At 47.8% G+C, this 26,364-nt stretch overlaps 1 protein-coding gene across 7 annotated transcripts in view; it reads right to left on the reverse strand.

Moving 5' to 3' along the window:
• Mtcl1 (microtubule crosslinking factor 1) overlaps nucleotides 1–26,364 on the reverse strand; it is a 113,890-nt gene that overhangs the window by 24,482 nt on the left and 63,044 nt on the right. For 2 of the 7 annotated variants that reach the window (XM_029531331.1, XM_029531335.1), the window contains exons 4-9: nucleotides 24,798–24,857; nucleotides 18,255–19,562; nucleotides 16,969–17,127; nucleotides 9,643–9,765; nucleotides 6,311–6,541; nucleotides 4,537–4,734 (exon numbers count right to left, since the gene is read on the reverse strand). In XM_029531331.1, coding sequence (XP_029387191.1) covers nucleotides 4,537–4,734; nucleotides 6,311–6,541; nucleotides 9,643–9,765; nucleotides 16,969–17,127; nucleotides 18,255–19,562; nucleotides 24,798–24,857 — 2,079 coding nt within the window. Of the gene's footprint in view, nucleotides 1–4,536; nucleotides 4,735–6,310; nucleotides 6,542–9,642; nucleotides 9,766–16,968; nucleotides 17,128–18,254; nucleotides 19,596–24,797; nucleotides 24,858–26,364 lie in introns of all 7 variants that reach the window. The other 5 variants (XM_029531330.1, XM_029531334.1, XM_021217993.2 and 2 more) reach the window with 3 other exon arrangements.

Genomic DNA, 26,364 nt, shown 5'->3' on the forward strand with positions numbered 1-26,364 from the left:
GGGTGCTCTTACCCACTGAGCCATCTCACCAGCCCCCATAAAGACTTCTTGATCTAGAAGATCATCTGGACACAAGAACTTTCTGAGGTTTTGTGTGTGTGTGTGTGTGTGTGTGTGTGCCAGAATTCAACTATACTTTTTTTTTTTTTTTGGTTTGTACATTTCAGTTCAGTTTTAACTTCAGCAAAACAAAATAAAACAAAACCACACATGGTTTCCCAGTCTTTTCAGACTAGTTGGATGATACCAACAGCCTTATTATTTCCTGGTCCTCTGTTTAAGGCCATTCCGGTCCTTCACTGCTCACCTCTTGGGTGGGGCACTCTAGCATCCAAAACTGAAGTCTGAGCTCATGGATCATTCTTTTCTTGATGGCTTCAAGGTTGGCCTTCAGTCACTCAGAGTGCCTTCCGAGCCTGTGGTACTGTTCATAGCCAGTGAGGCAGGAGTGTGGGTAAGGCGGTGTAACTAGTTACTTATGGTGCAATAGCAGCTATTTTTTTTCAGAATCTGAGTTTTCTGAGATCCATGCATCACGTGTGAAGCGTGGAGCCATCTTCAGCACTGCCTGGCCTGCCTCTAAGCCATTACCTTAGAGAACAGACTTAATCAAAAGGTGAATGGGATCCTTTGACCTGCCACCATGGGGGAGCAGGGGGGAGACCCTCAAAGAGCCAGGCACAATAAGGCATTGGTGGCCTCTGCCTCCTGTTTAATTCAGCTGTTCACACAGGCAGGGGAGTGCAGCGTTGAGGGAGCTGCCCTTTCAACAAAGATTTCGAGAAGGTAGCTCATGTGAAGTTCCATAAAAGCGGACAAATCAATTCCAGGTGGTTCACGTGGTCCACGGCTATTGGCAGGAAATCTCAAAAAGTCCTTAAAAAACGATAGATCCAAAGATCAGCAACATTTCCCTACAGGAGCCATGGGTCACTCCAGGTCATCGTTACACGGAGATAAATTCAGCATTCTTTTCTGAAGCCATTATCTTTCCGAGGATAAAGGAGAATGGGCCACAGAAGACTGACCTTGAAAGTATCATCTACAGTGGGAGCTTCCAGAAACGAGACTCACAGTCATGCAGACATCATTTGCCTTCTGGCTGGGAATGTGCCGGGGACTCGTGGCCAGGAGGGCGCTCGGTCTACAGTCTAAGATTCCCCCCACCCCCACCCCAGAATAAAATCAGGTGGCTGAGGGATTACCAAAGAGACACACTTTAGTAGGTTACACTGTGTTATCAGCTAATACTATGTAACAACTCTGCATGTATAGCCTGACCTGAGGAATCAGGGCAGCTGGTCATCTGAACCACAGACCAGAGAGCTCTAGGACCTGCCTTCCTTATGGAAGGTATGCTACTACTGAGTGTGGTGCATTTTGGGAGGGAAGCTGGGGGTGGAGGGGGGCAGGGGGAGCCCTTTTACTAAGTACCTTAAGTACCTGTAAAGTTTTACCTGTGTATACAGTTTCTGGAGACAACAGCAACCAACAAAAGACACAACAGAAACCAACTGTGTGTGATCAGTGTGCTCTGGTCTGGATTGCTCTGGTCTGACTCCTAGGGAAGCTATAGAATCTGAAGAATAAACCAGGCCACCGTGGGAAAAAAAAAAAAAAAACCCAAAATGTATGTACGATCAAGGCGCAAGAGGGGAAGCTGTTAAAGAATTAATTTTTTGTGAAGGATCAGGGAGTGAACCCAGGGCCTTGTGCTTTTGAGGTGAGTGCCCTACGACAGTGTTCATATATACATGAAATAAATAAATAAATCTTGAAAATCAAAACCAAAATCTATTAGCTCATGGAAGGCCAGTTTTGGGGACAAAGAACTCTAGCAGTATGGTGAAAAGTGTCTCAAAGATCAATGTGAAGTCACGTTTCTTCCACTATTGTCATGAATCTTATGTTAGGCTTGCCACATGAACTGTGTCATATCTCGGTGTCAGAGTAACTTTCCTTTAACTATTCTAATGCTAGGGCAGGGGAGGGGGTAGAACGAGCAGTTCTCTCTCTAGCCATCCACCCCCTTTGTTTTGCCCTGGGACCATAGGGCAGTGTTGGCCACATAAATAACCTGTGATCAGACCTCCATTTCAGTAATCACTAGAAAGTACTGCAAGCATTCTCAGCCTCAATGATGCTCAAAGGGCCACGGGGCAGCCGCAGGCCCGAGCTTGTCGGGAACCGCTGAGCCGATTTTCCTCTGCTCTCACCTCAGCAGCAAAGAAGATGAAAGTGCACAGTGTGCTTGAGAACGAGGTCACTGCCATGGGGTTGTGTCACTAAAGACTGGGAAGCAGGGGATGTTGGCACACCCGAATGCCTGCCACCCTGATGAAGTGTGCTTCTTGTTCTCAATGTGACTGGGCACGTGCGATACTGAACTCCTCCAGACCTGATAAATGTTGCCGTCGACAGGGTTCCGCTGTGGGAACTGCAGCAAAACGCCCATCCAAGATTTGGCGCTGGAAAATGTTGTTAGTCGTTTATTGATCCTCGGGGAAGCATGTTTCCCACGCTACTTATCACTCTCCCTGGGCTTCGAAGGGGCCATGGTTCTGCACAGCAGCTTTTAAAAACACACGTTGCGGCTCTTCAGGCTGCCCGACTGGCTAATAACCACACACTCCCAGAGCGGAAAAGACTGTTCCCTCCCAGTGAACCAGCTGTGGCTTTCCTTTCCTCACTGTGCACACGACCCTGCGCACATGGCCCTGCGCACATGGCCCTGCGCACACCGCCCTGCGCACACGTTCCCTTTCCTGACTTCAGGCTGATGGAGACGCAGAGCTGATTCTGACATGCGCACTCCCCGACTAGCCCATCCTCCAGCATGCTGTATGCGGTAGAAACTTACATGTCTGCCCTACTTTTAAGAGAAGACACAGAAGGCGAGGGGGAGATAAACATTCAGACACACTGATGGGTGGTTCCAGCTGGGTGACTTTACATTATTTCTCACCCCAAGGGTAACATTTTCCACGACTGTTTAGAAAACCAGATGTGTTAACATCTCTTCCTTTCTCCAAAGCGTTTGGATGCTCTGCTGGGAAAAGCTTCACCACATGGTCTTCATATTGACAGGTTTCTGTCTAAGCATTGATTGGAGCCAGTCACAGACACTTCCGACTGATGACAATACCTCTTTTCAAATCAATAAAATGCCTACGTTTAAAGCTTTATTCATAGCTTGTACCATTCCAGTCTCTAACTAGATCACTGCTGGAAAACTTATTCCATGACCTCAAATCTCCCCGGGGATTCTGGCACACTGACGCACTTCCTGGTGAGTGTGAGGAGAGGTTCCTTTGAAAGTTATTATCTCCATCCTGAGTCACAGGCTCGAGGGAGAAGGAAGGTGGGTGGGGTACAGACAACTGTTCTGATTTGTGTATGAAGAAGAGAAAGTGCTGAGAGAAACCCCAGATAGCCAGCCTCTTAGCCTGCACTCCAAAGATTACCGTTTTCACATTGGAATCTGCACCAAAGTGCTAGCAACAGCCATCTCCCACTTGACCCACACAACGCTGGGCCGAGGGGGCAGGTGAGAAAGGAACGGCAGCTACAGCACTCTGCAGGAGTAATCCACAATGCCTGTGGCTGGAAGGCTGGGCTATGCCCAGTGCCAGAACCTGCACCCTTACCCCTGCAAGCAGGCAGCCAGGGTGAGGAATCCAGGCTTCCTGTCAGAACCTTCCGAGAAGCCAAGGAGGGTCAGAAAGTACTCAGAGATCTCTCAAGATCTCAAGTCTCCAAATACAGACACTACTTTGTTTTAGGAACGATAGATAGATAGATAGATAGATAGATAGATAGATAGATAGATAGATAGATAGATAGATAGATAGATAGATAGATATAAAAATAATGTTTATGTGGGGTTGGGGGGGGAGTTGGCTTTCGGAGTTTCTGTTTGTGGTCCTCGGTGACACTAACCATTTAGTAATATTTAATCTACACTCCTCTTAACACACGCTGTGATTTGTCCAAAGTGTCACCATGTAAATACATGTTGTGTGCTTCAAGTGGTCAGAGAGATGTCAAATACTTTGTGCATGATGGGAATTTAAACAAATACTTCTTTATTTTTCCTTATAAAATATGTTACCAATGCAGTGCTGTTGGCAATGACTATTCAGTTAAACACCAACCAAAAAGCCCTTCAAAGTTGTTACCTCTCTGTGATAAAAACAAGTATTCTCTCTTCTTAGAGGTCTGCCTATTGAATTTCTTCATTCCGAGACCAATTTTCTGGATCCAAGGAGGCAGGTATTCAATAGACTGATCTAACTACAGTCCTAAGCTATGGGCTAACCAGATGAATAGACGAGCTAACATTGGAATGAAAGAAAGGCATGTCAGGACATCTGGTGACATTCCAATTCTCTTCCCCAATATCAAAAGGTCATCAGAGTCAGCCAAGGACTTTTGTGCACCCAGGAACATCAGCATTTGGAATATGATGATAGTTAAACATCTTGAGAGTCTCCCTCCTGGGTGTACAGAATGCTGGCCTGAGAGCTAGGCACCTACCTGTTTGTTAAGTGGTCCCCCGTCTGCAGTCTGCAGCCTTGATCCATGTTCGCTGATCTGTACCAAGGAGTGTGGGGCATGCTCTCCCACGGGAAGGCCACAGCCTCGGTCAGCATCCTCCTGGTCTATCCCATCTGTCTGGTGACCCCCCTGGACTCCAAGCTCAGCAAGCCCAGGCACATTCTCTGGATGTTCGCTCTGAAAACCAGGAGGCATAATGATCTTAACTTCGACTATATTCCTTGGTTCTACAGACCAACTATTCGAATATTACGGAGTCTCATTATGAGTAGCTAAGACTAGTCTTAAATGCCTGGTCTCACACAAGCCTCACACTAGAACTACGCGTGGACTGCTGGGGTAACTGCTCACCTTGTAGGTGATCAAGGCCTTCTCCATCTTTTCCACTTAGAGACCCATTCCACTCCCTGCATTTCTTTCATTTAAGCAGTCCAGGAAGGGTGCTCAATTTATTAGAAAAGAACTCATGAAAACTTTTATTTATTTTTTTTTTTTTGTAAGTTACGATAGCTCCCAGCGGCAGTTTTATGAATGACAGAGGAGGAATTCCAGGGTATTCCTCAACAAGAAACTTCACAGCCACGTCTAGGATTTGCTTAACCATGCTTTTTCATGGCATGGATCCTGGAAACCTGGTTGAATTAATTTTTAGATGTTCCCCAATATGAGGAGAGAGAATTGGCATTCTCAGGGTAACTTCAATGGCATGCATTGTTTACTCAAAGGCAGACAAAAGGCTCTGGCATCTCAAAGGGCTAAGTTCTCACAACACAGAAGCAGCTGAGTTAGAAGCTTGTGTGGCTGTTCAGGCTGCCCAGAAAGTGAGACTGGGGGACAGGACATGCAAAGCCACAGGGCACTCACTTGGGCAGTAAGGAGTTGGTCAGTACCGAGTAAGGTGGCCCACACCCGTAATCTCAGCAACTGGGAAGCTGAGGACTAAGAATCTTGAGTTCAAAGCCAGCCTAGGCTACATACCAAAAATCCCGTTTCAAAAGCAAAACCCTAAGGGGCAAGAGGAATGGCTCAGAGGCTAAGAACACTTGCTGCCCTTGCAAGGAGGGACCTAGTTTTGGTTCCCAGCACCCACATTGCAGCTCACAGCTATCCATAACTCCAGTTCCAGGGGATCCCACACCCGCTTCTGGGTGCTGCTGGCACACACATGTTATACAGACATACACACATGCGAGACACTCATTTACCAACTAACCTTTCTCGTTCTATGCAAATGAAGCTAAGCAGAAAGCAACACACCCTGCTCTCTAAATCTAGGAATCGAGACACACTGGGTAAACATAAACAGATGTCAGAAGTGACAGAGTGACCCCTGTAAGGCTTAGAAGGAATCCTTACAAAGCTGGACGGATGGACTCACTACGTGGGATGTGCAAGGCCGAGAAACATTTGTGCACCAGGCTTTTATAAACCACCGAGCTTGGCTGAGGAGTGAAGACGCCTGGGTGATGACCTCAGAGATTGACATCTCTCCACAACAACGGGGATGTGTGAGCAGAACTGTTCCAGAGTGGGATTAAAGATGGGGACACTCTTCGACCCAAGTCCAAGTCCAACACTCAGGTCGTTTTTTTGTGTGTGCGCCTGGATAGGCCACTCAGTTTCTGTGGCTTGGATTGATGTGGAAAGATAAATAAAAGCAAGGGACATGCTAGATAGGGCAGTGGGGGTGGGGGTGGGTGCCAAAGACACAACAGATGCCAACTAAATGGGCTGGACGGGTGGGAGGCGTTACCTCCTCGAGATCCTCTCCTCCCTCCTCCATCTGCTTCCCTTGGCGCCAGTGTTTCAGCAGCCACCTGAGCTTGACGTAGAAGAGGAAGATGTTCTGCTTCAGGGACCTGAGCTCCTGTTGCAGCAGATTCTTCTCGTCGCTCCACGTCCGCTTGTGAAGGGTGTTCTGCAGGGCCAGGCTGTGCATCTCCAGCTCCTTCCACCGCAGGGCGTAGAGGTGGTCCTCCTCCATCTTGAACAGAATCAAGAAGAGGCTGTGAAAAGCAGCCGACCTGATGTGCCATCCAAACCCAAGCAAGGGTCTCTAGAGCACCCTACCTACCGCCCAGCCTTACGGTGCGCAGATGTGAAATGTGGGAATCCTTTTAAGTTTAGGGGTGATTAACGAGCTCATGAATTCTGTGATGTAGCAGCAAGCGCCGTTTCAAAGGGAAGAAGGCATTATAAACTTCTTCACTGTCGACCTCTCAGTGCTTAATCGAAATCTCCATTCCCCCATCAGGAAAATGCTGCTTGGGTGCATGTTTGCAATTGGCTCAGATGCTGTGTAAGGAGACCTCATTTCCCCTGTGTGCCTGTGCTTGGCACACAGGATCATTACGATGACAGAGAAGAAATTAAAAAACTAAAATTAAGAAATCTACCTCTTACTTCCCGAAGTCTCTGGCTTCTCTCAAGGCCTGGTAGAGACTACCAAGATAATGGGAGACCTACCATGCACCGGAAAACTAGAGCAGTCCTGAGCATATAGGATTCAACTGTGTAAGCAAGTATGATAACCTGCTTCCACGTTAATTGTGATCACTGCTTAGGGAAACCAAAGCATCATTAAAGAATCACCTATCGCTATCTCTACATTAACTTCCCATTAATGGCTTTTTCTGTTTTAAGACAGGGTCTTGCTATTTCCCTCGGACTGCCCTCCCACCCCTGAGCTAAAAGCAAATCTCTTGCCTCACCCTTCAAAGTAGCTGGAACCAAGGTTGAAGGCCAAGTCCTTTTTTTGAAAATACCTATACGGAACTCTTCCAGGCAGGAAGCAATTACTATGTGTTGGCATTGAGCGAAGGGGTACAAATAAAGTCTTATTTTGCAGAAAAAGGCTCAAGGATAACCTACATTGTAGTGGCAGTGAGATAGGAAAGCAATGGCTTCTGAACCAAACAGAAATAAGGGTTAGAATGGCAGACCCTACCCTTGCCTGGCTCAACACTCAGATCATCAACCGCTGGATTCATTCTTAAGAACCACTGGATCACAACTCCTGGTGGAGACAGCAACAAGGCCGATGGGCTAAAAGCATGCTGGTTCCCTCTGAGAGGGTCCACATGACTGTGCAGTGTGACTACAGTCATCACACCTGCTCCACACGGCATCTCAAGCAGGAGAAAGAGGAAAGACCACTGCTTTACGCAGCACCTTGGCAGGACCTCAGAGTTGAAACGCTGGTCATCCCCATACAGACATGACGTCACGGAGTGGGGAACAACCTGGTGCTCTCGAAATCCAGCCCTGCATCTCCTCACGGTGTTCTCCTGACTGAGGAAATGGCAGCTACCTCGGTGGGGAGCACAGGCAACAGCGTCTACTCCCACAGAGGCTGTGGACTGGCATCAACCGCATCACCGCTCAGGGAGCTGGGCCTGTGAGTGCTCTCCAGAAACCTGTAGCACCCAGCCCACACCTACGAGGGACCTGTGAGCCTCCCTCCACGCCTCTCTGTCTGCTTTCGTTTGTTCTGGCCCATTAGGTGCCTCTTGAGCTCCGAGCCTGGCCTTTTGCCCTCTGGCGACATTGAGAGAGAACTTCCTGTCCCTCCTGAAGGAGCTACCCTGAAGTCTTTTTCAACTCATTCCTTGATTGAAAGCCCAAGTGCTGTGTACGGCAGAGACTCTGCCACTGGGTCACCAGCGTCTCCAGCAACTGTCTCACTTTTCAGACCATTTTTGAGGAGCAGTGCCTGCACGCATGCATGTGCACATGCATTTGTGTATGCACCACATTGGTGAGAGGTAGACTTCTCTCTTATATAATTCCTTCTCTTTCATAACAGTATGTGACCCATCACCTGTACAGGAAACACCCGGGCACGGCTGTGCAACTGGGAGAGCACAAGAGACACTTATGAGTCTGGCATTCAGCTAGCTCTGCCCTCTGTGAGCTACAAGGTATAGCAGGCTCTGCCTCAATAAGCCCGTGCGTGACCCATTTACAAATTCTTGGCCTCAGCCACCACAGAGGTCTAGCCCTACAACAGCACATATTCCTAGCCAAAACAAATTCTTGGATATAGCGAATGGTTCATTTACACAGCATATGTGTTTTGAAGCTTCAAGGTATATTATCCAACACCAACTACTCTGTTCTGTTTCCTCTTGAAGCTACAGCTCTCTTCCAAGAACGGACACAGAGGGCGAAGAGGAGCCATGGCAATTCTGCATCTAGATCCTGTCTCACAATTTAATTAGATATGAGGTGGCAGGGCAGTGTCCTCGGAGGCCCAGGGCAGAAGCACCTGGATCTGGAAATCCCTCAGTGGATAGAGGATAATTAGCTTGTGACTCGTAACTTTAAAAATAACTGCAAGTTAATCAGGCCATACCTCAATTAGTGGCAGGGTTTTTTTTTTTTTTTTTTTTTTTTTTTAAAAAAAAAAAAGACAACAGTTTGGGGTGATGTTTCTGCTGGACAACTCTCTTTATTGACAGACATACTTACTGCCTGGTTACATTCAACACCCTTGTTTCGTGGTAGTTTACCAGCATGGTTGCAGGAAAGTTAAACTAGATCCGAAGAATGTTCCTGAAACAACAGTTTCTCCCTATCCAAGGTTTTGTTTTCTGTGGATTGCTAACTGATGGTCAATCATGGTCTAAAAATATTGAAGAGGAAATCAAACAGCTAATTCATCCATCTAAATAATGTTTACTGTAGGGTATTGTTATAGTGGTTTTACTTTACGATTAATTATTGCTGTTCCGCTCTTCTGTGCGTGACCCACAAGGAAAGAAACAGTACAGGAAATAAACCATCTATGAGAAGTTTGGAACTCTGTGTGGTTTCAAGGCATCTCTGGAATGTTCTAGGTTGGCCCCTCTGTGCGTGAGGAGAGACTACCCGACTGAAAAGTGTGCTAGAGAATAGATGGGCGGACAGGTTCTCTCTGGTGGATCTAAGAGGGAGCCTCTCAGCTGAGTGACCTGTGGAGATGCCTATGGGTCTTGGTACCTGCCTGTGACAAACAGTATCACTTTCAAACGGATCACGGCACTGCTCCTGAGGGGCTCTGTGATACACAGATCGGACGTGCTGGAACCCTTATGGAATATTTACCTTACGGATCTTGTTTGTGTATGTCTCTGTCTCCTCTTGATGGAGTCTGGCCGCCTGCTCGAGCTGACCCTGTAGCTCTTCTACAGACACACTCTGCTCAGGTAAGACTGGGGAACCCCTGAGCTGATTGGTGGGATAAAGGAAGGGTTTAGTGCAAGCGAGAACTCGGCCTCCCGACACACATCTGGACAAGGTGACAACACACGGGAGAACAGCAGCTGCAGCAGTGGAGTGACCACGGCAACCTCCCCAGGGGCATCCCCCCTCAGAGGAGTCCTGCTGCTCTGGGCTCTGTGTCTACGCGAACTGCCCCATGTCTCGAGATGAGGCAGGTAAGTGAGAACCTTTAACTACAACAACCATTAGCCAGGCTGAGAGACACTCCTGGGCATACAGGAAAGCCCTCTGCTACCTCAGCAGCTTCTAAGTGGTTTATACCATTCAAGTAGGACTTGGTGACGACACCTTAGTCCACCAAGGCCACTGTCACAGAGCTGCTCTCCAAGACTCACTTCACTGAGCCACCTGGGATCTTTCTCAGTTGCGTAAGTAATCTGTCTATGTGCCTTTTGGAGATCTTCCTACCCAAACACAGGTGCCTTTCTCTAATCCCACAGCACAGCCCTGAATGCCCTGGGTGGTTGTAGGTGGAGCTCCTTCCAGGGCCTCTCTGTGTCATACCACATCCAGGAACTGCACAGATCTGTTGATACTATGCTCCTAGGAAGGTCAAGGAATCTACGATTATTCTTATTGATAAAGCTTTCACATCGTGGCCAAATGGGCATGAAAGAGACATCTGTCATTACTTTTGAAAGAAGAATTGGAGGCATCATTAAAATGTAAGCAATATGTTCGTGCTTAGCCAGACAGTGCTGGCACACGCCTTTAATCCCAGCATTTGGAAGGCAGAGGCAGGAGGATTTCTGAGTCCGAGGCTAGCCTGGTCTACAGAGTGAGTTCCAGGACAGCCAGGGCTACATGGAAAAAAAATGTCTCGAGGGAAAAAACAAAACAAAACAAAAACAACAAAAACAGGGTCTCTCTACATAGCCCTGGCAATCTCTCAAATTCTCAATGTACTCCAAGCTGGCATCAAACTCACAGACATCCTCTTGCTTCTGCCTTTGGGATTAAGGCACTGTGCCGTTACACCTGCCTGGGCAGGAGATTTTTAAAGCTGGGAACTACAGTGGGCTACCATAATAAAGGCCTGTGGTGGGCTGCCTCTGCCGCCTTTAACTCGTTTCTGCTTCTTACTGAGGACGCGGCTCTTCTAGAGGCCCTTGGCTATGCACAATGTAATAGCTTACTATAGTTTCAATATGTGCCACCTCCCATAACAACATCTTACTCTTTCCTCATGCCCGCCTGGAAGAAGCCCAACAAGCTGAAACAGTTGATAATCTTATTTGTTATCTGAAGATCTCAAAGTTGAGTCCAGGCGTCTGCCTATTCCTATTCCTTCGTTAGTATTTTAGTTGTTTATTTTGAAGTTCAGTGTTTTTATAAATGAAAATGCTTTGCTTGTATTCACCTCCTTTCCAGCTCTCTCTTCTTCCCAAAACTTCCCCTTCTTTCCTTAATGACATATTTGTTTTTATATAATCCACTCAGTTGTGTGTGTGTGTGTTTTCCAGACAGGGTTTCTCTGTGTAGCCCTGGCTGTCCTAGAACTCACTCTCTAGACCAGGCTGGCCTTGAACTCAAGAGACCCACCTGCCTCTGCCTCTGCCTCTGCCTCCCAAGTGCTGAGATTAAAGGTGTGCACCACCACAGCCTGGCTAAGTCACTCAGTTTAATTAGGATTGTTTGTCATGTGCACAGCTGAAGGGCTATTTGTGTGTTCTGACTTGGTGGGCATTTTTAACAGCGTGTCTGAAGTTCTGTGCTGTGAACACATCCTCAGTGGGCATTTATGATGTGGCTGACAGTGTAACTGCAATGTGTGTGTGTGTGTGTGTGTGTGTGTGTGTGTGTGTAGTGTGTGCATGCCAAAGGCGGCACACTACAAACAACAGAACAAACTGGTAACATGACTTTAAATCGTCATCCCAAGTAAGGTCAGCTATGGTTACCGTTCCTCTCAAACCCATTGCCAATGCTGGTACACAGGTTCCTCATGGCTGCCTACCAACCTGTAGGCAAATTATTGTCTTGCTCATTGATAATCAATCATCCCTGCCACTGGTTGGCCCTGTACTGTCTCCTGTTACCTTGGAGCTACCGAAGTGAATGATCCCCACTTCTGTCAACTACCACCTAAAGCCACATGTCTAAAGGCTGGCCACTGCTCTCTGTCCACTTTGGAGTAAAGATTCGGGAGAATTCACTATTCAAATGGAAGTATTATATATATATATATATATATATATATATATATATATATATATATATATTTAACTATATTTGTGTGCCTGTGTGAATTATGTGTACCTGTGTATAAAGGTATCTGCAGAAGCCAGAAGAAGGTGTTATAGTCTTTGGAAGTGGCATTATACTTGGTTGAGAGCTGCCCAGTTGTGGGTGCTGGGAACCAAACTCAGCCCCCTCTGGAAGAGCAGCAAGTGCTCTTAACTGCTATGGCATTTCTCTAGCCTGGTATATTTTATGTTTTCTACAGCATGACTGGCTATTTCCTATGCTGGGCACTACCCACAGCATTGGGGTCACAGCAGGGATCTGCAGTTCAGGTGTCATCCATAAGCTTGTTTCAGGAATCTAGGTGCCGGCTTTGGAATGTGAACTCTCTCTGAATTTCAGTGTATTAGATACTAGCCAATATACTGTATTGTTAGACATAAACCATCCCAATCCAGTTAAGAAAAGCATATAACAAGATATACTGGGAACTAAATACAAAATTCATTTATGTTTTATATGTACCTTACACCCATAGTCTGAGGTTAAACTTTGGGGCATTTTGGGTTTCAGTTCAGATATGCTCAATCTTGTATTACTCTAGTTTTAATCTTAATAAATACTTAAAATACTATAAAGCGATAAGTCTATTTCTTCACCAACATCTGACTGATAACACACCTTTCTGTTAGAGCCATACTCGTGCAGGGTCTCACAGAGAGAGCCTTGAGGTAATCTGCGAGAATTCAGATAGGCAACGGAGGGCAGAGCTGTCTGGGCAGACCTCGAGCACTTAGAGTCTTGCTCTTTCAAGTGCCTTCCCACACACTGTCCCTTTTGCTAATGAAATACTCGAACACTTGTGGTCACTCCAGTGTTACAGAGAACAAAATGCGAACATGCTATGGTCAAAAATCCCGTCTACTGCCACACAACTGCAAACGATCACATACACTTAGGAGACATTTTCAGACAACACAAATTTCCAGTAGAACAATTAATACTTTTCTTCATCACCAGATCCCCAAGGTTTGAATTTCAAAACCTTCCTTTGGTCAATTACCTACTTTGATCAGTAACTACAAATGAACTAATCCTGGCTTTTCTTTTCTTTCTTTCTTTCTTTCTTTCTTTCTTTCTTTCTTTCTTTCTTTCTTTCTTTTTTTTTTTTTTAAGATTTATTTATTTATTATATTTAAGTACACTGTAGCTGTCTTCAGACACTCCAGAAGAGGGCGTCAGATCTTGTTACAGATGGTTGTGAGCCACCATGTGGTTGCTGGGATTTGANAGCTGTCTTCAGACACTCCAGAAGAGGGCGTCAGATCTTGTTACAGATGGTTGTGAGCCACCATGTGGTTGCTGGGATTTGAACTCCGGACCTTCAGAAGAGCAGTCGGGTGCTCTTACCTGCTGAGCCATCTCACCAGCCCGATCCTGGCTTTTCTATAGTCAGTTTGTTTAAGCAAACGCCAGGCCCACTTGTTCAGAGGCTGCAGAGACAGTAGCCTTGGCATCATGGCTTTCGTTGCCCAGTGTCAGCATTCTGAAACCCACCTTCCTCCCACCAGAGACTCACTCCATCTCCCACTCATCCACACTGTTGACCTCTGATTAGCTTCAGATAAAGCACCTTAGAAATCACTCCAAGGCTTAGGGACAATGAGCAAAGAGAGAACTGTGATCTGTCTGCTGCCCAACCCGCACTTATATAGAAGAACTCTACAGCTACTCGGACCATGGCTTCCTTCTGTCCTTGAACGCTCTCTCCACCACTTCCTTCAGACTCAGTAGATGAGCTCCACACATGTTCAAATACTCGGCATAAACCCCAAGTAGCTTTCCTGGGACTGGTATTTCACAGCTGAGACGTGGGGCACCACAGATACTGTGTGCTTCAGTGATTAAGGGATAAGGAGGGGGCAGAGGAGGAGGAGGAGGAGGAGGAACGAGTAAGAAGAGCCCTTTGAGAACCTGACTCAGAAACTCGATCCTCTGGGTGCAGGCTTGGTTTCATTTATATATGAAACCCGACCAGTGTCTGTGCCTGGCCACTTCGCAGGACTATTTTTAAGGTGCCTTGCACATTCCATATGAAATGTCCCATGCAGTGCAAGCTCTTAACATAAGCCAGTCTCTTGGCAGAGAAGAGTCTGGCGCACAGCGGGAGTCCACCGCCAGCATGCTCAGGGATGGACAGGTGACAGGAATATTCATCCCTCTGAATCTAACATCTCATAAGCCCTTTTAGCTGCTAGTTTCTGGCATTTGCGTTTGTGAGTTTGCAGGCGTGGATGGGGTCTGACTTCTGTTTTCAGGAACGCTGACTCGGGTACACCCTGCCTTTCCTAGGTTTGGTGAAGTGTGGCACCTGAACAGCAGGCCATCTAGAGCCGTACAGCAGGCCTTCTATATGGCAGCTGCTTGTTATCTACTAAGAGTGGACTTTTCCTTTTCCCCTTGCTGCACGCAGCACTGTCACTGGTGTTACTAGCAGTAATCATAGCTTAAACCCGGCTCCCCAGGCCCTCCTCCCCCCAAATTATTTGATCTTCCAAAGTAACTTGCAACTCTTTCTTCTGGCCCCAAACAGCAGCACTCTGAAGGCCAAGACTAACAAAGGAGTCTCACAAATGGGGCTGGAGGAACCTATCCTTTTAAAAAGCACTTCCACTTAAATTCTGAAAGAGGTTCTTCTAATGCTGGGTTTTACCCATGACTCCCACCCCTCCCCCCCTAAGAACTTAAGACAGAGAGAGCTAAATAAGGTTTACGCACAGGTATGTGTTGGGTAAAGGACCGCCTCGGAGGTTATTTAAAGGTCAAGGCTCAAGAGGGCAGAGACATCTGCCAGCAGGGCACATCCGAGCTGTGAGCCAGGCCTCACTCTGGATCCATGTCTACACTGAGAATGGGGCGTGGCTCGATGGTGGAGTAGCTGCTTAGTATGAACAAGGCCCTGGGTTCAACCCCAGCATAGCAACAACAACAAAAAAGTGTCCTTGTTCGCTTGACACTCCCTCCCCAGTGACTCTGGGGTCTTCAGTGCAGAGCACCTCCTTGGCGCGGAGCACCTCTCTGGCGCGGAGCATCTCTGTGGTGGGGATGCTCCGCTCACTCCTAGGAGCTCCATGCTGCCTCTGTAGCTGGCAGGGAATTGAAGGAGGTCTTCATTGGGGGGCTTTTCTTGTTTCTTGGAATCCCCCACTGGTGGTCCCTTAGCAGAATGTAGGATTGCGACCAGCAAGACTATGGGAGTGACACATCAAATCAGGATGGGCAGCCTCCCTGTCGGAGACCCTACAAGGAAGGACTCTTCTGACAAAAGGGGGGAAAAAAAAACTATAGTAGGATCAGAGGCTCCCAAAAAGTTAAAGGTTTAAATACTTAACCCTTTCCTATTCCTTTGTGAAAGGAAGATGTATGGTTCTTGCCCCTTCTAGGAAAACATCTCCCTTGACCGGGCCATCTTCCGTTTTCTCATTTCTTCCTTTAAAATATGTATACACCACTGAAAGGAACCTGGACAGATATTTGAGAGAAGGATGGTACTATGCTCAGGTCATTGAACGGTAGCCGGAAATACAGCCATGGACAGTATAGGCTCTGGGCTGCCTGGCCCTGCCGTCTCGGAACCCCAGAGCAGGCTGAGAAGACCATTCTGGACTCAGTTCTGTTACACAGCACTGTCTTGAGAGGGATGAGGAGGAGGGACGTAGGGTCAGTCTCTTCAAAGGCCTTCTTTGTGTCGTCCACCGGACAAGGGAGGTTAAGTCTGAAGATCAGGTGTGTCCTCCCAGGCTCTCTGAGCTGTACTGGTGGTGGCGGTATATGTCACCTTCCAGATTTACTCATCTGCCTCTCCTGGAGACTGACTGTCCCTCTGGAGTTGATTCAATTCAGTGTTCTCTCTGCAACACTGTGGCTGGTTCCTGAACGCCAGCCGTGATGCCTGCGAACGCAGCACCATGCTGTCACTTCAGTATCAACAGGACCAAGGTTGAGGCGAGGGTTACAGACCTTCTCTTGCCAGGACGTGCAACAATAACCAGCCTCCGGAGGTAGGGGATCCAGTTCTTAAATAGTCCATCCACAGGAAGAGACCACTGACTGATGACCGTGTGCTGCAGAACCGTGGCGCCCAAAGACTAGAAATGGCCAGGACCGCTCTATCCTTTGTTCTTAACCCTCCTTTGTGCTGTCCGCAGCAGGAGGTACCTAGAGAGGCAGTCCCCATTCACAGCTTAAGGAATCACCTGAGATTCACCATGGGAGCACAGGAGGTGAGCAGAGCAGAACCTGGACCCACGGCATAGATGGAAAACAGCCCAGAGTCTTGCTCAGGAGACCAAGCTGGTAGTGCATAGCCAGCCTAGAGCCCTGGGGCTCAAAACGCCCCGATAGGTAAACCACTCATCAAAGGCTGGAGAAAGTGTCTTCCTGGGGTGCCTGTCCTGGTGATGAATCACCCAGGAGCCACTTTGTGCCTCCCCAAGCAACCTGCTGGGATGGAGACCGACCCTGTGTGCTGCACAGGCTAACAGAGGAGCTTTCTTGTGAACGTTTCAGAGTCCTGAGACTCACGAAATCCATGGGGAAATGGATAGCTCCAGTATGTGGCTACTCTGTTACATTTTAGTTAGATTAGAAATCATCTAACTTGCAGTTTAAAGTGGATACACTCTGTCCAAAGACTGTAATGGGGAAACATTAAAGAAAACGTGACAGGGGGTGCTCTCCCTAGAGGGCCAGGGACTCTGCCACTCTCTGCCCCTCATGGGGGCTTCTCTCCATAAGTAGATGGTGACTCTGCTTGCTTCTGGTAAATTAGTACAGCTATACGCATACATGCTCAGCTCTTCCTATCCCAGGCTTGTGAGTACAGAATTAATTCCCTCAGGTCATGAACCACCTTCTCAGGGAAGGGGTATGAAAGACCAGCAGTGAGCCCGGCAACTCACTTACCTCTAGATTGAAACAGCTCTGGCCTCCCAGCCCGTGGTGGCTCCTGGAATCCCCATCCGCACGCCGGTGCAGCTCCCGAGTGGTTCGGAGACGCAGGCCCTCTCGCTCGTCCCCTCGATCCTGATTGAGCTGCCATTCCAGCTGCTCTCTCAGTTTGGACTGTTAGATGCATGAATGGGGATTTATTTCATTTTGCTTTTAATTTTTAAATGGGAAATAGAAGACAAAAGGGGTAGGTAAAAACTGGAGGAGGTGGAGGGTAAAACACGAAGTGGGTAGACAATGGGAAGAACTATCAGACAGAGAAGAGCGTGAATTTAATAAAAAAAAAAGAAAGAAAAGAAAAAAGAAATCAACGTAAACACTTAAGAGAGCGAATGAAACAGAACTAGAATGGGCATGAGCGAAAGGAGGAACTAATGTGGAAAGCAGATCTAAGGGGGGGGGGCGGTTATGCGTAACACTGGATATAAGACACATGCAATGGGGACACAGGCACTACCCATGAAGGACACGGGGAAGAGGCTCTGCCTTCCTTACTTGTGGGTTGAGCAGCCAAAGCCACAGTCCGGGGCAGCAGCTGGGCCATGCACCCAGGACGAAACTCCCCTTGGCCCTCACCCTGGGCGGCGAGGGAGGGTGGCAGGAGCGAGTGGCAGCTGGGGTTTTCCTTCAAAACCAGCCTCCTCAGAACTGGCTCCTCTCCCCCATCCCGGGTTATCTTCCAGAGGGAGTAGGTGAGCCTGGGATGCCTGAGACTTCTCAGAACTGCACTGGTCCCTCTGGTGATAGACCAGAGGGAGTCGGGCGCTTGTTAACTGAGTCTAAGTGTCCTGACTGTGATGGGAGTCGGTATTTTGTCTGAAACTCCTCACAGCTTCTTCGTCAGGGTGGCTGGTTGGTTGAGACACCAAGAGGAGCAATGGAAGGCTGCATCGGTCCCTAGCGCCTCCACTGGGCGTGGCCTCGTCGTGAAAGGCCCTCTAAACCACGAATAGAGGTGCGATTAAGGTAGAAGAGAACAGGGGAAGGAACAAGGAAATAAAAAAACGAACTTACAAAACAAAAATTTAAAAAAAAAAAAAAAAAAAGAAAGAAAGAAAAGAAAAAGAAAGAAAGGAAACCAACCGAGAGAAAGGATTTAGTTGACGCCGAGACTTTAGTACAATGCAGGTCTGAACTTAAAACCAAGCAGCCGTAAGCAGTGCGAGCCCTAGAGCAGCAATGCCAGCGAGGAGGAGGAGGAGGAAGAACGAGACAGGAGGCAAGGCTGGGAGCCCCCTTACCTGCAAGTCTGGGCCCAGCTCCTTCCCCAGGGTCCCGATGGGGGAGTCCCGGGACACAGAAGTCACAGTGGAGAGAAAGCTGGATGACTCTGTGAGGTGGGATAAGGGCGAGAGACCATCCACAATCCGGGACATCTGCTCCAGGAAGGCCTGCAGCTCTTTCCTGAAAGCCTTCATCCTCACATTGATGGTCTCCAACAAGTGGGGCTCACTCGGGCTGTTGCCCTCACCTCCTCCGCCTTGGACCCCGGGTGAGGCCAATCCATTGCCCCGCAGTCCCGAGTCATGGATGAAGCCATCCGTGTCAGAGATGAGGCGCTCCACAGTCCGCTCAAGCCGCTGGGCCTCCAGCTTTATGGTCACCAGGCACTCGGTGTCCTCCCGGACCCTTAGGAGTTCTGCCGGGCCTGGCTCACTCGCCTCCGACGGCTTTCCGCTTCCAAAGCCGGATGTCTTCTCAAACATGTCCTCCGAGTCGCTCTCCCCACCAACAGGGCCTTCTCGCTTTGGCTGGGGAAGGCGGCCCTCCTCCCCGTCACTCTCTTTCTTGCCTGCGTCGCTCTCAGCGTCACTGTCCCGGGGGCTCGGAGCGCGTAGCCCCAGATGTGCGGCAAGGTCACCCCGTTGGGCATTGGACAGCAGCAGCCGGTTCTCACACTGCAGCTTCAGTACCTTCCCGCTCAACTCATCAATCTGTAGCCTGGCTGACTTCAGCTCCTCCTGCAGGGGAACGCTGGCTGAGGGGCCCTTAGATATACCGTCCCCAAGCCACCCTGGCTCCTGGTGAGGCTCAAATTTGAACTTGCTCAGCTCGTGGGTCAACTGCCGGTTGTGGTCTTCAATCTCAGAGATGGATCTCCTCAACAGCTCAGCCTCTTCTTCCACAAACTGCAGGTGCCGGCGGAGCTCCGTGGAGGACTCCATTGAGTCTCCGAAGGGTGAGGTAGGAGTGCTTGGCACGTGGTCCCTGCCTGTTCCCTCTCGCTCATGCTGAACCCGTATGTCCTCCATCTCTGCTTTGAGGCCACGGTTTTCCACCTCCAGCTCCACGATCTTCCTGCCCAAGATGCTGGCTTCCTCCTCCACCAACTTCAGCCGCAGCTTCAGCTCTGCCTCCCTGGTGCTGGGGGGACCACCAGCCTCCCCTGTTGGGAGGGGACTGTCCACATCACCATAGAGGGACTTATACTTCTGCAGTTCTTGCTCCAACTCGTCCTTCTCCCGCCCCAACTTGGCCATCTTTTTGCGCATCAGGGAAGCTTCCTCTTTGGCAAACTGAAGCTGACACTTCAAATCCGCACTGTCATCCTGCCAGGCAAGAATAGCCCGAGGGAGGGTTATCTGAAAATACCAAATGTGTGCTTTTTATGGTCCCCTCACACCTTACCCTTAACACACACATGCACGCACGCATGTACATGTATGTATGTATGTATATATATATATATATATATATATATATATATATATACACAGAGAGAGAGAGAGAGAGAGAGAGAGAGATACACACACACACACACACACACACACACACACGCCACCCCATTCTTCCTGTTGGTGCTGTTGGCTTATGGAAAGAGAGGAGCCATGCCAGATCAGCAGTGAGTCTCAGAGTCTTTGCAGATGGAACCCTAAAATGACCCATAGCTGGTTGCTTTGTAAAGAAGCTGAATTAAAGGTTAGTTCTGGGGAAGACCATGCAACACAGAAACCAGCACACGAGTTATGAATGAAGAAGAAGAAGGAAAAAGTTAATGAAGTCTCAGATCCATTCGCCACATGGTGGCCCGTGGTGACTTGGCAGATCCAGCCTGGTACCAGCACTCTGAGCAAGTCACCAAAATCCTTTCATCAAAACCTGATGGTAAAGCTAACAGGATTCAGGGACTACATCTACCCTGTGGCCACTGTAAATGTCCCTCACATGTCTGAAAATCCAGAAGGTTCCACCAGGACAGTGAGGTTGAACCTAGCTTTTCCACTGAGTAGCTGAGGTGCATGGGACGGGGTAATTCTTCTTCCCTCTTGGCATGTATCTTTCCACAAGGCTCCCAAAATGACATGAAGACAGAGGCCGTAGTCGGCATCTCAGAGCTTTCCAAGCTGAGGTGCCATGTGAGAGCACACCCTGACATCTGGGACATCTTGGTTAGGACAAGTGAAGACATCTGGGCTCCTTGCTGGGCTAGAGCCACTTGGGGGCCTTTTGTTCTGGTCTTCTGTTTTGGTTGCTGTGACCCAGCAGGAGAATTAAACAGAGACCAGGGAAAGAAGCTAAGTGCTTGAGAATCTGAGAAGTAGTTCTCAGCAGAATACCAGGGGATCCAGAGCACTGCCCAGGACACGTTAAGAAAGTCAGCTACCTTTTCAGCCTGGGTCCCGGGCCTTGAAGTGATCTATACTAGCTTTCGGGATTGTTGTGTCTTTTGTGTTTGGGATCTATGAACAGTGAATTTCACAAGGTAGTCCTGTTAGACTGACGGGGGGCAAGACTGCGGTCTGCAAACCCCCCCTTTCCCCATCACATGGAGAGTGGGCTGACACCTGCTCTGAGACTTGCTGAGCGGTGGCTGTCCAGGCTGTCACCCACATGGTAGACAACTCAGCCTCCTGCACATGGCTGTTTGTGTCCCTACTGTCTGGGAAGCTCTACGAAGTCCCCGAGCTCAGAGAACCACAGCTATAGAACTGGCAGCACAAAGCCATCTGGCACTGAAGCTACAGAAACTGCTTCCTTAGTGCCTTGCCCACTTCTGCCTGACCAAAGACAGACTCATGGAAGGAGAACTGAGTGACCCGGACAACTGCAGAAAGCATGGTGTGCAGAGCGTCCCCTGGGGCCTCATGTACCCTATTTGTGGTCCATCATTGTTCCCTGGGACCTCTTCCCCAACACACACCCTCTGTGTACTATGGAGAGCCATCTACACAGGTCACAGTCTTCAAGTTCTGAACATTTTCACACTAAGGATTTAGTTTTGGTTAGGTAGACAAACAACGAAACAAAACAAAACAAAATAAAACAAAACAAAAGAACTCCATGACTAACTCCATGACTTCTCTTATTCTGGTTTTGGGCACAGGGTTTTTCTGTGTAGCCCTGACTGTCTTAGAACTCACTCTGTAGACCAAGTTGGCCTTGAACTCACAGAGATCCGACCATTTCTGCTTCTTGGGTGTTGGGATTGAAGGCAAGTACCACCATGCCCAGCTGCTCTGCTCTTTGAACCACTAGCAAAATGGGTTCATAGATTGTGTGGCTGTAATTTCTTTCTCAGGATTTCATGCAAAAGTTGTAAGGACACACAGTGTGCCTGATTCTGACACTAACAAATGCACACCTGCTCCTTCCCTCATCCATCCGTCCGTCCATCCATCCATCCAGTGTCTATTGAACATTTGCTTAGTAGCAGCAATTGGTGTATATTTTCAGACAGCCCTGATTTCTCAGAACATTCTAAAGTAACACAGTACAAATCATGTTCCTAGCTCCCTGTTAGACAAAGATGCACCCAGAATACACACACACACACACACACACACACACACACACACACACACACACACACACGCGCGCGCACGCTGACAACTCTCCACTGTTTACATCGAGTCTGCAGAAAGCTACAATACTTAGCAATGATGACAGGTTGTAAATACATTCTATAACTGAATTCACTTGAGAGTTAAATGCAGGAACTGGGAGAAAGGCTTCAGTCTATTCTTACCTGGGTGACCAGAGTGTCACCAAAATTGCCTAAATAATAAATGATCCCATCACTACCTCTGAGGCAGATGAATCCTTCAGCAGAGACTACTGACAAGAATATCTTTCAACTATATACCCATCCTCTGCCGCCTCTAGCCTGAGACTCAAGAGGGCTGGACCAAGAGAAGTGCAGAGCCGTCTCCTGTAACCCATGTGAGTCCTTGGTACCATTGAGGGCCGGAGACATCCTACCCAGCTTGGGAAGCAATTGTGAAACGGGAGCGTGGATCAAGGGCTCTCAGCAATCTTTCCTGGGACCAAAAGTGATTGGGAAGGAGGGCGTCTGTGAACAGTCTGACACTTGAAAGCTCTTGTGTGTTTGTTGTCACCTGCTCATACAAGTAGAGCATCCCACGGAGCCCTGTAGTCATCCCGACTTCTGGAAAACCTGACCCTCACACTTCCACCATCCACCACCTCCTAGGAGTCATCTCCAGCACCATTCTTCCCCTTAACCTAGACCAAGGACAGCAACATCATCAATGTCACAATTAGCCCAAAGAGTGTCCAGTCTGCAGATCATCTAGAGATCCATCAGGCTCCAGTCTTCTTTTCCTTGAAGAAAGAAAACTCCAAAAAGCGGGCACTCTGATGCGTGATAAAGCATGCTGTCATTTCTACCAACACCCATGCAGCACACTACAGGGCCTGCCACCAGACCAGAGCAGCGAGGGGAACGGGGAGAGGGAGGGAGAGACCTCCAAGCCTGGTGAATGAATAAAGTCGTGAAGAAGTTGGGCTCACTCCCTGATGTCACTATAGCTGAAGCAGGGCCTACTACTCTGTGAGATTCAGGAGAGAAAGGGGTGCCTCTACCCAAGGGAAGCTGAGGTCGGCCTGTTCTGAAAAAGAGTCTACTCCTATCCTAATGAGACAAAGAGTTCCCACAGCTGGTAGCTGTTATTAACTTGAAACCAAAGACTTCTAGAAAACTCTGCCAAGATTCTAGAAGAGGGGTCTAGGTTAAATCCTAAACTGGGGAGTGTCAAGCTCAAGTCTCAGGAACCAAGGAAAGCACGAGGTGGAACCTATCTTTCCAAGGGAAACGACTCCAACTATGGGCAGCAAAAAACAAGCATAGCATGGGTCAGACACACAGGAACCAGCACCACCACCAGCAGCCCGAAAGGCTTGTCAAGCAACAGAAATATATCGCTGCTGGTATATATTCTTTGGCTTGCAAGTCGACCACCTAGCCAGCACCCCAGCAGCCAACTGCCCATGTGCCTACCTTGCGCTTCGGTGCCAGCTTCCTTTGGGTTTTGGTGGCCGACCTGCAGTTCCCAGGACGTTCCACTCCACCATTCTGCTGAATAGAAACTCCTTTCTCAATCACCCTGCAGGCTCTGTGGGGCAACCCCACGCAGGCGGATTGCCTTCACACACACAAGAAGCTACAGTTCATGTGCCTGACACGTCATACCCAACCTCCTCATTGGTCAGTCACTGCACGTGGAGGACAAAGCTCTTTGCTGGGCCAGAGACAGGGAACCAGAAACACGTTCTAAACTCAGGATATTTGAACTACCCAGCAGTGGGATGCCTTTAATTTCCCTGTGATCAATGGATCCTGCAATAAGAATTGGGGGAACTCATGGGGTAAGAGAAAATTTAAGTTGTCTGCTAAGTTCTCAAACAACACTGAGTTTCTAGAGGACACAGGAGCCAGGGTATGGTAGTTTAAATAAGATATTGCCCATAGTCCCCAGCATCTGAACACTTGATCCCTACATGATGACACTGCCTGGTGAAGCTTAGCGGATATGGCCTTGCTGAAGGACTTCCCTCACTGGGGGAAAGGCTTTGAGATTGAAAGGTCTACAGTCACCCTGAGTTAGATCTTTCTACTTCTGGCCTTCAGTTCAAGATGTGAGCTCTAAGCTTGCCTCTCCAGCCTCCTGCCTGCCTGCTGTGGTGATTCCCTATCCTGACCTTGCTACACTCTTATCGTTTTAGATCTATAAGCCCCAAACCCTCTTCCTTCTGTAGGTTGCCTTGGCCAGAATAAGTGTTCTTACCACAACAATAGAAAAGTAACTGATGCCCAGGGGCATCATGAAGAGGGAGTTTCCAGGAATGGGGTGCATATGGGGCCCCTGATGCCCTCTTAGTCCCCGGACCCATTGTATCTCTCTAATTACCTCCTGCTATAAAGACTGATGAAACTATATACCAAACACACCTTTGTTCTTTTTAAACACCAAATACTAAAATCAATCTTAAAAAGAGAAAAGAAATCCAGAAAGGCAACTTCAGCACAGCTAGAGAGCTTGGAAGACTCCATATCATGTGAGAGAGGGCGGGATGTTCCCAGTTCTCTTGCTAGAATGTCTGACTTCTCAGTGGGTTGATAAGGTTCAGCTACACATTTAAAGCGCACATATTCACAAAACGATGGTATATAAAGGACCCAACCATCCAGTGGCTCTATTATTTCACTATGTGAATGACTCTGATGGCCACAACCCTTTCTGGCAATTAGGAGAACTGCCAGAACCCTGGACGATCCCTACTTCAGTTCCACACAAAACCAGTTGGTTTTCTTTCCTAAAGCTCTAGTGGGTTATCAGAGCAAGACGATACAAAAGGATGGAGATGTGGAAGCGGTAAGAAAATGTTCACCCTGTGAAGGTGTGAGTGAAGTGAGTGAATGCCAATGTGCTGGTGGGTGATGCTTTTTTTTTTTTTTTAAAGTGTCTTAAAGGCAAAGGGAAAATTAAAAGGGGGGAGGCTTCTTGTTAGAGGAGTAGAACTTTGGGATGAAAACCTCAGCTTACCTGGTTAACAAGTTTCTTCTCTTTGTACATTTCCCGGCTGCCTCTTCTCTTCAGAGAACTCTGAAAAAGATCCAAGCGATACTTTGTTACTGAGAGGTCAGAGGGTCCTACTGGTTGGAGCTACTTCTTGACTCTAGAGAGATCAAGCTCAGTCAACCTTTAGATGAAGGTTATATGTACTGAATACTAAAGTACTCTATAGTCTAATTACTGTTTCTGGGGGTGCATTGCTCAGCTTATCTATTTAATGCTTAACAGTAAAGAGAAGGCAAGAAGACAAACACAGGAAGTTTGGGAAACAAAGCAGTTCTGGAGTTGGTTTACCCCCTAATTACACTTTACTTAGTTACTATCAAAATTAACTCTTGAATTCTGAATGGTCAGATTAAAAAGTGGAAGGCTCTTATTTCTGGAGAAAACAATCTAGGTTGTGGTATTATTAGTAATACTATTAAAAGCAACATCTTAAGGGTCTCATAATGCTCCCAAGTTATTCTTATAAAGTGGCTTTGGCTGAGTCCCTCACGATAGTCTGTGCCTGCCTGGATTCTGCACAGTTACCTCTCAGTCTCTGGATGGGACCTCTTTTCTGAATCCTGCAGATACCAAACTCCATGGATGCTTACATACCTTAATAAAGTGCTGTAGTGTTTGCATTTAACCTATGAACATCCTTGCATATACTTTGAATCATCTCCAGATTACTCACAATGCCTAACATCAAGTAAATACTACAATCAATATCACACTATATTGTTTGGGTGGAGATAAGAAACAGTCTCATTTGTTCTATACACATTCAATTTTTTTTTTCCCAGATATGTTCAATGTGCAGTTGCTTGTGTGGATGTGGAACCCCAGTGAATACAAGCTATCAGGGTCAGTTCGTGACATTTCAGAGGACTTTTGCCTGCTTTATTCAGCAAACTGTGTACATGTATGGAGCACAGACATAATTGTAACTGAGGACCAGGGGTGCCTCGAACAGTCGAACAGGAAGCTGCGATTGCTCTTGCAAAGGTAAGGAATGAAAAGGGGTCAGAATAGTCTGGAGGAAGAGTAACATATAAAAGTTCCCAGGTAAAAGAAACATTAAAAAATAAAAATAAATAGAGGGGGCTGGAATGCTGGCTCAGCAGCTAAGAGCATTGTCTGCTCTTCCAGAGAATCCAGGTTTGATTCTCAGCACCCACATGGGGGCTCACAACCATCTGTAACGCCACTTCAAAAAAAAAAAAAAAAAAAAAAAAAAAAAAAAAAAGATTTTTCATCCATGACACACAATTAAAGCAAAGCATTGTGTTTTAGTTGTTTTGCCTTTTCCTGCTTGGATACTTACAGATTCAACAAAGTTGTTAGGACCTACCCACCAAAAGAGGTGTGTCCATGAAGAAAATGGAAGTAGGAGGCTGGGCTTTAAAACTTCGGCAAGGCCGGGCGTGGTGGCGCACGCCTTTAATCCCAGCACTGGGGAGGCAGAGGCAGGTGGATTTCTGAGTTCGAGGCCAGCCTGGTCTACAAAGTGAGTTTCAGGACTGCCAGGACTATACAGAGAAACCCTGTCTCG

The sequence above is a fragment of the Mus pahari genome, chromosome 18, assembly GCF_900095145.1.
Source record: "Mus pahari chromosome 18, PAHARI_EIJ_v1.1, whole genome shotgun sequence".
NCBI classification, from domain to species: Eukaryota; Metazoa; Chordata; class Mammalia; order Rodentia; family Muridae; genus Mus; species Mus pahari.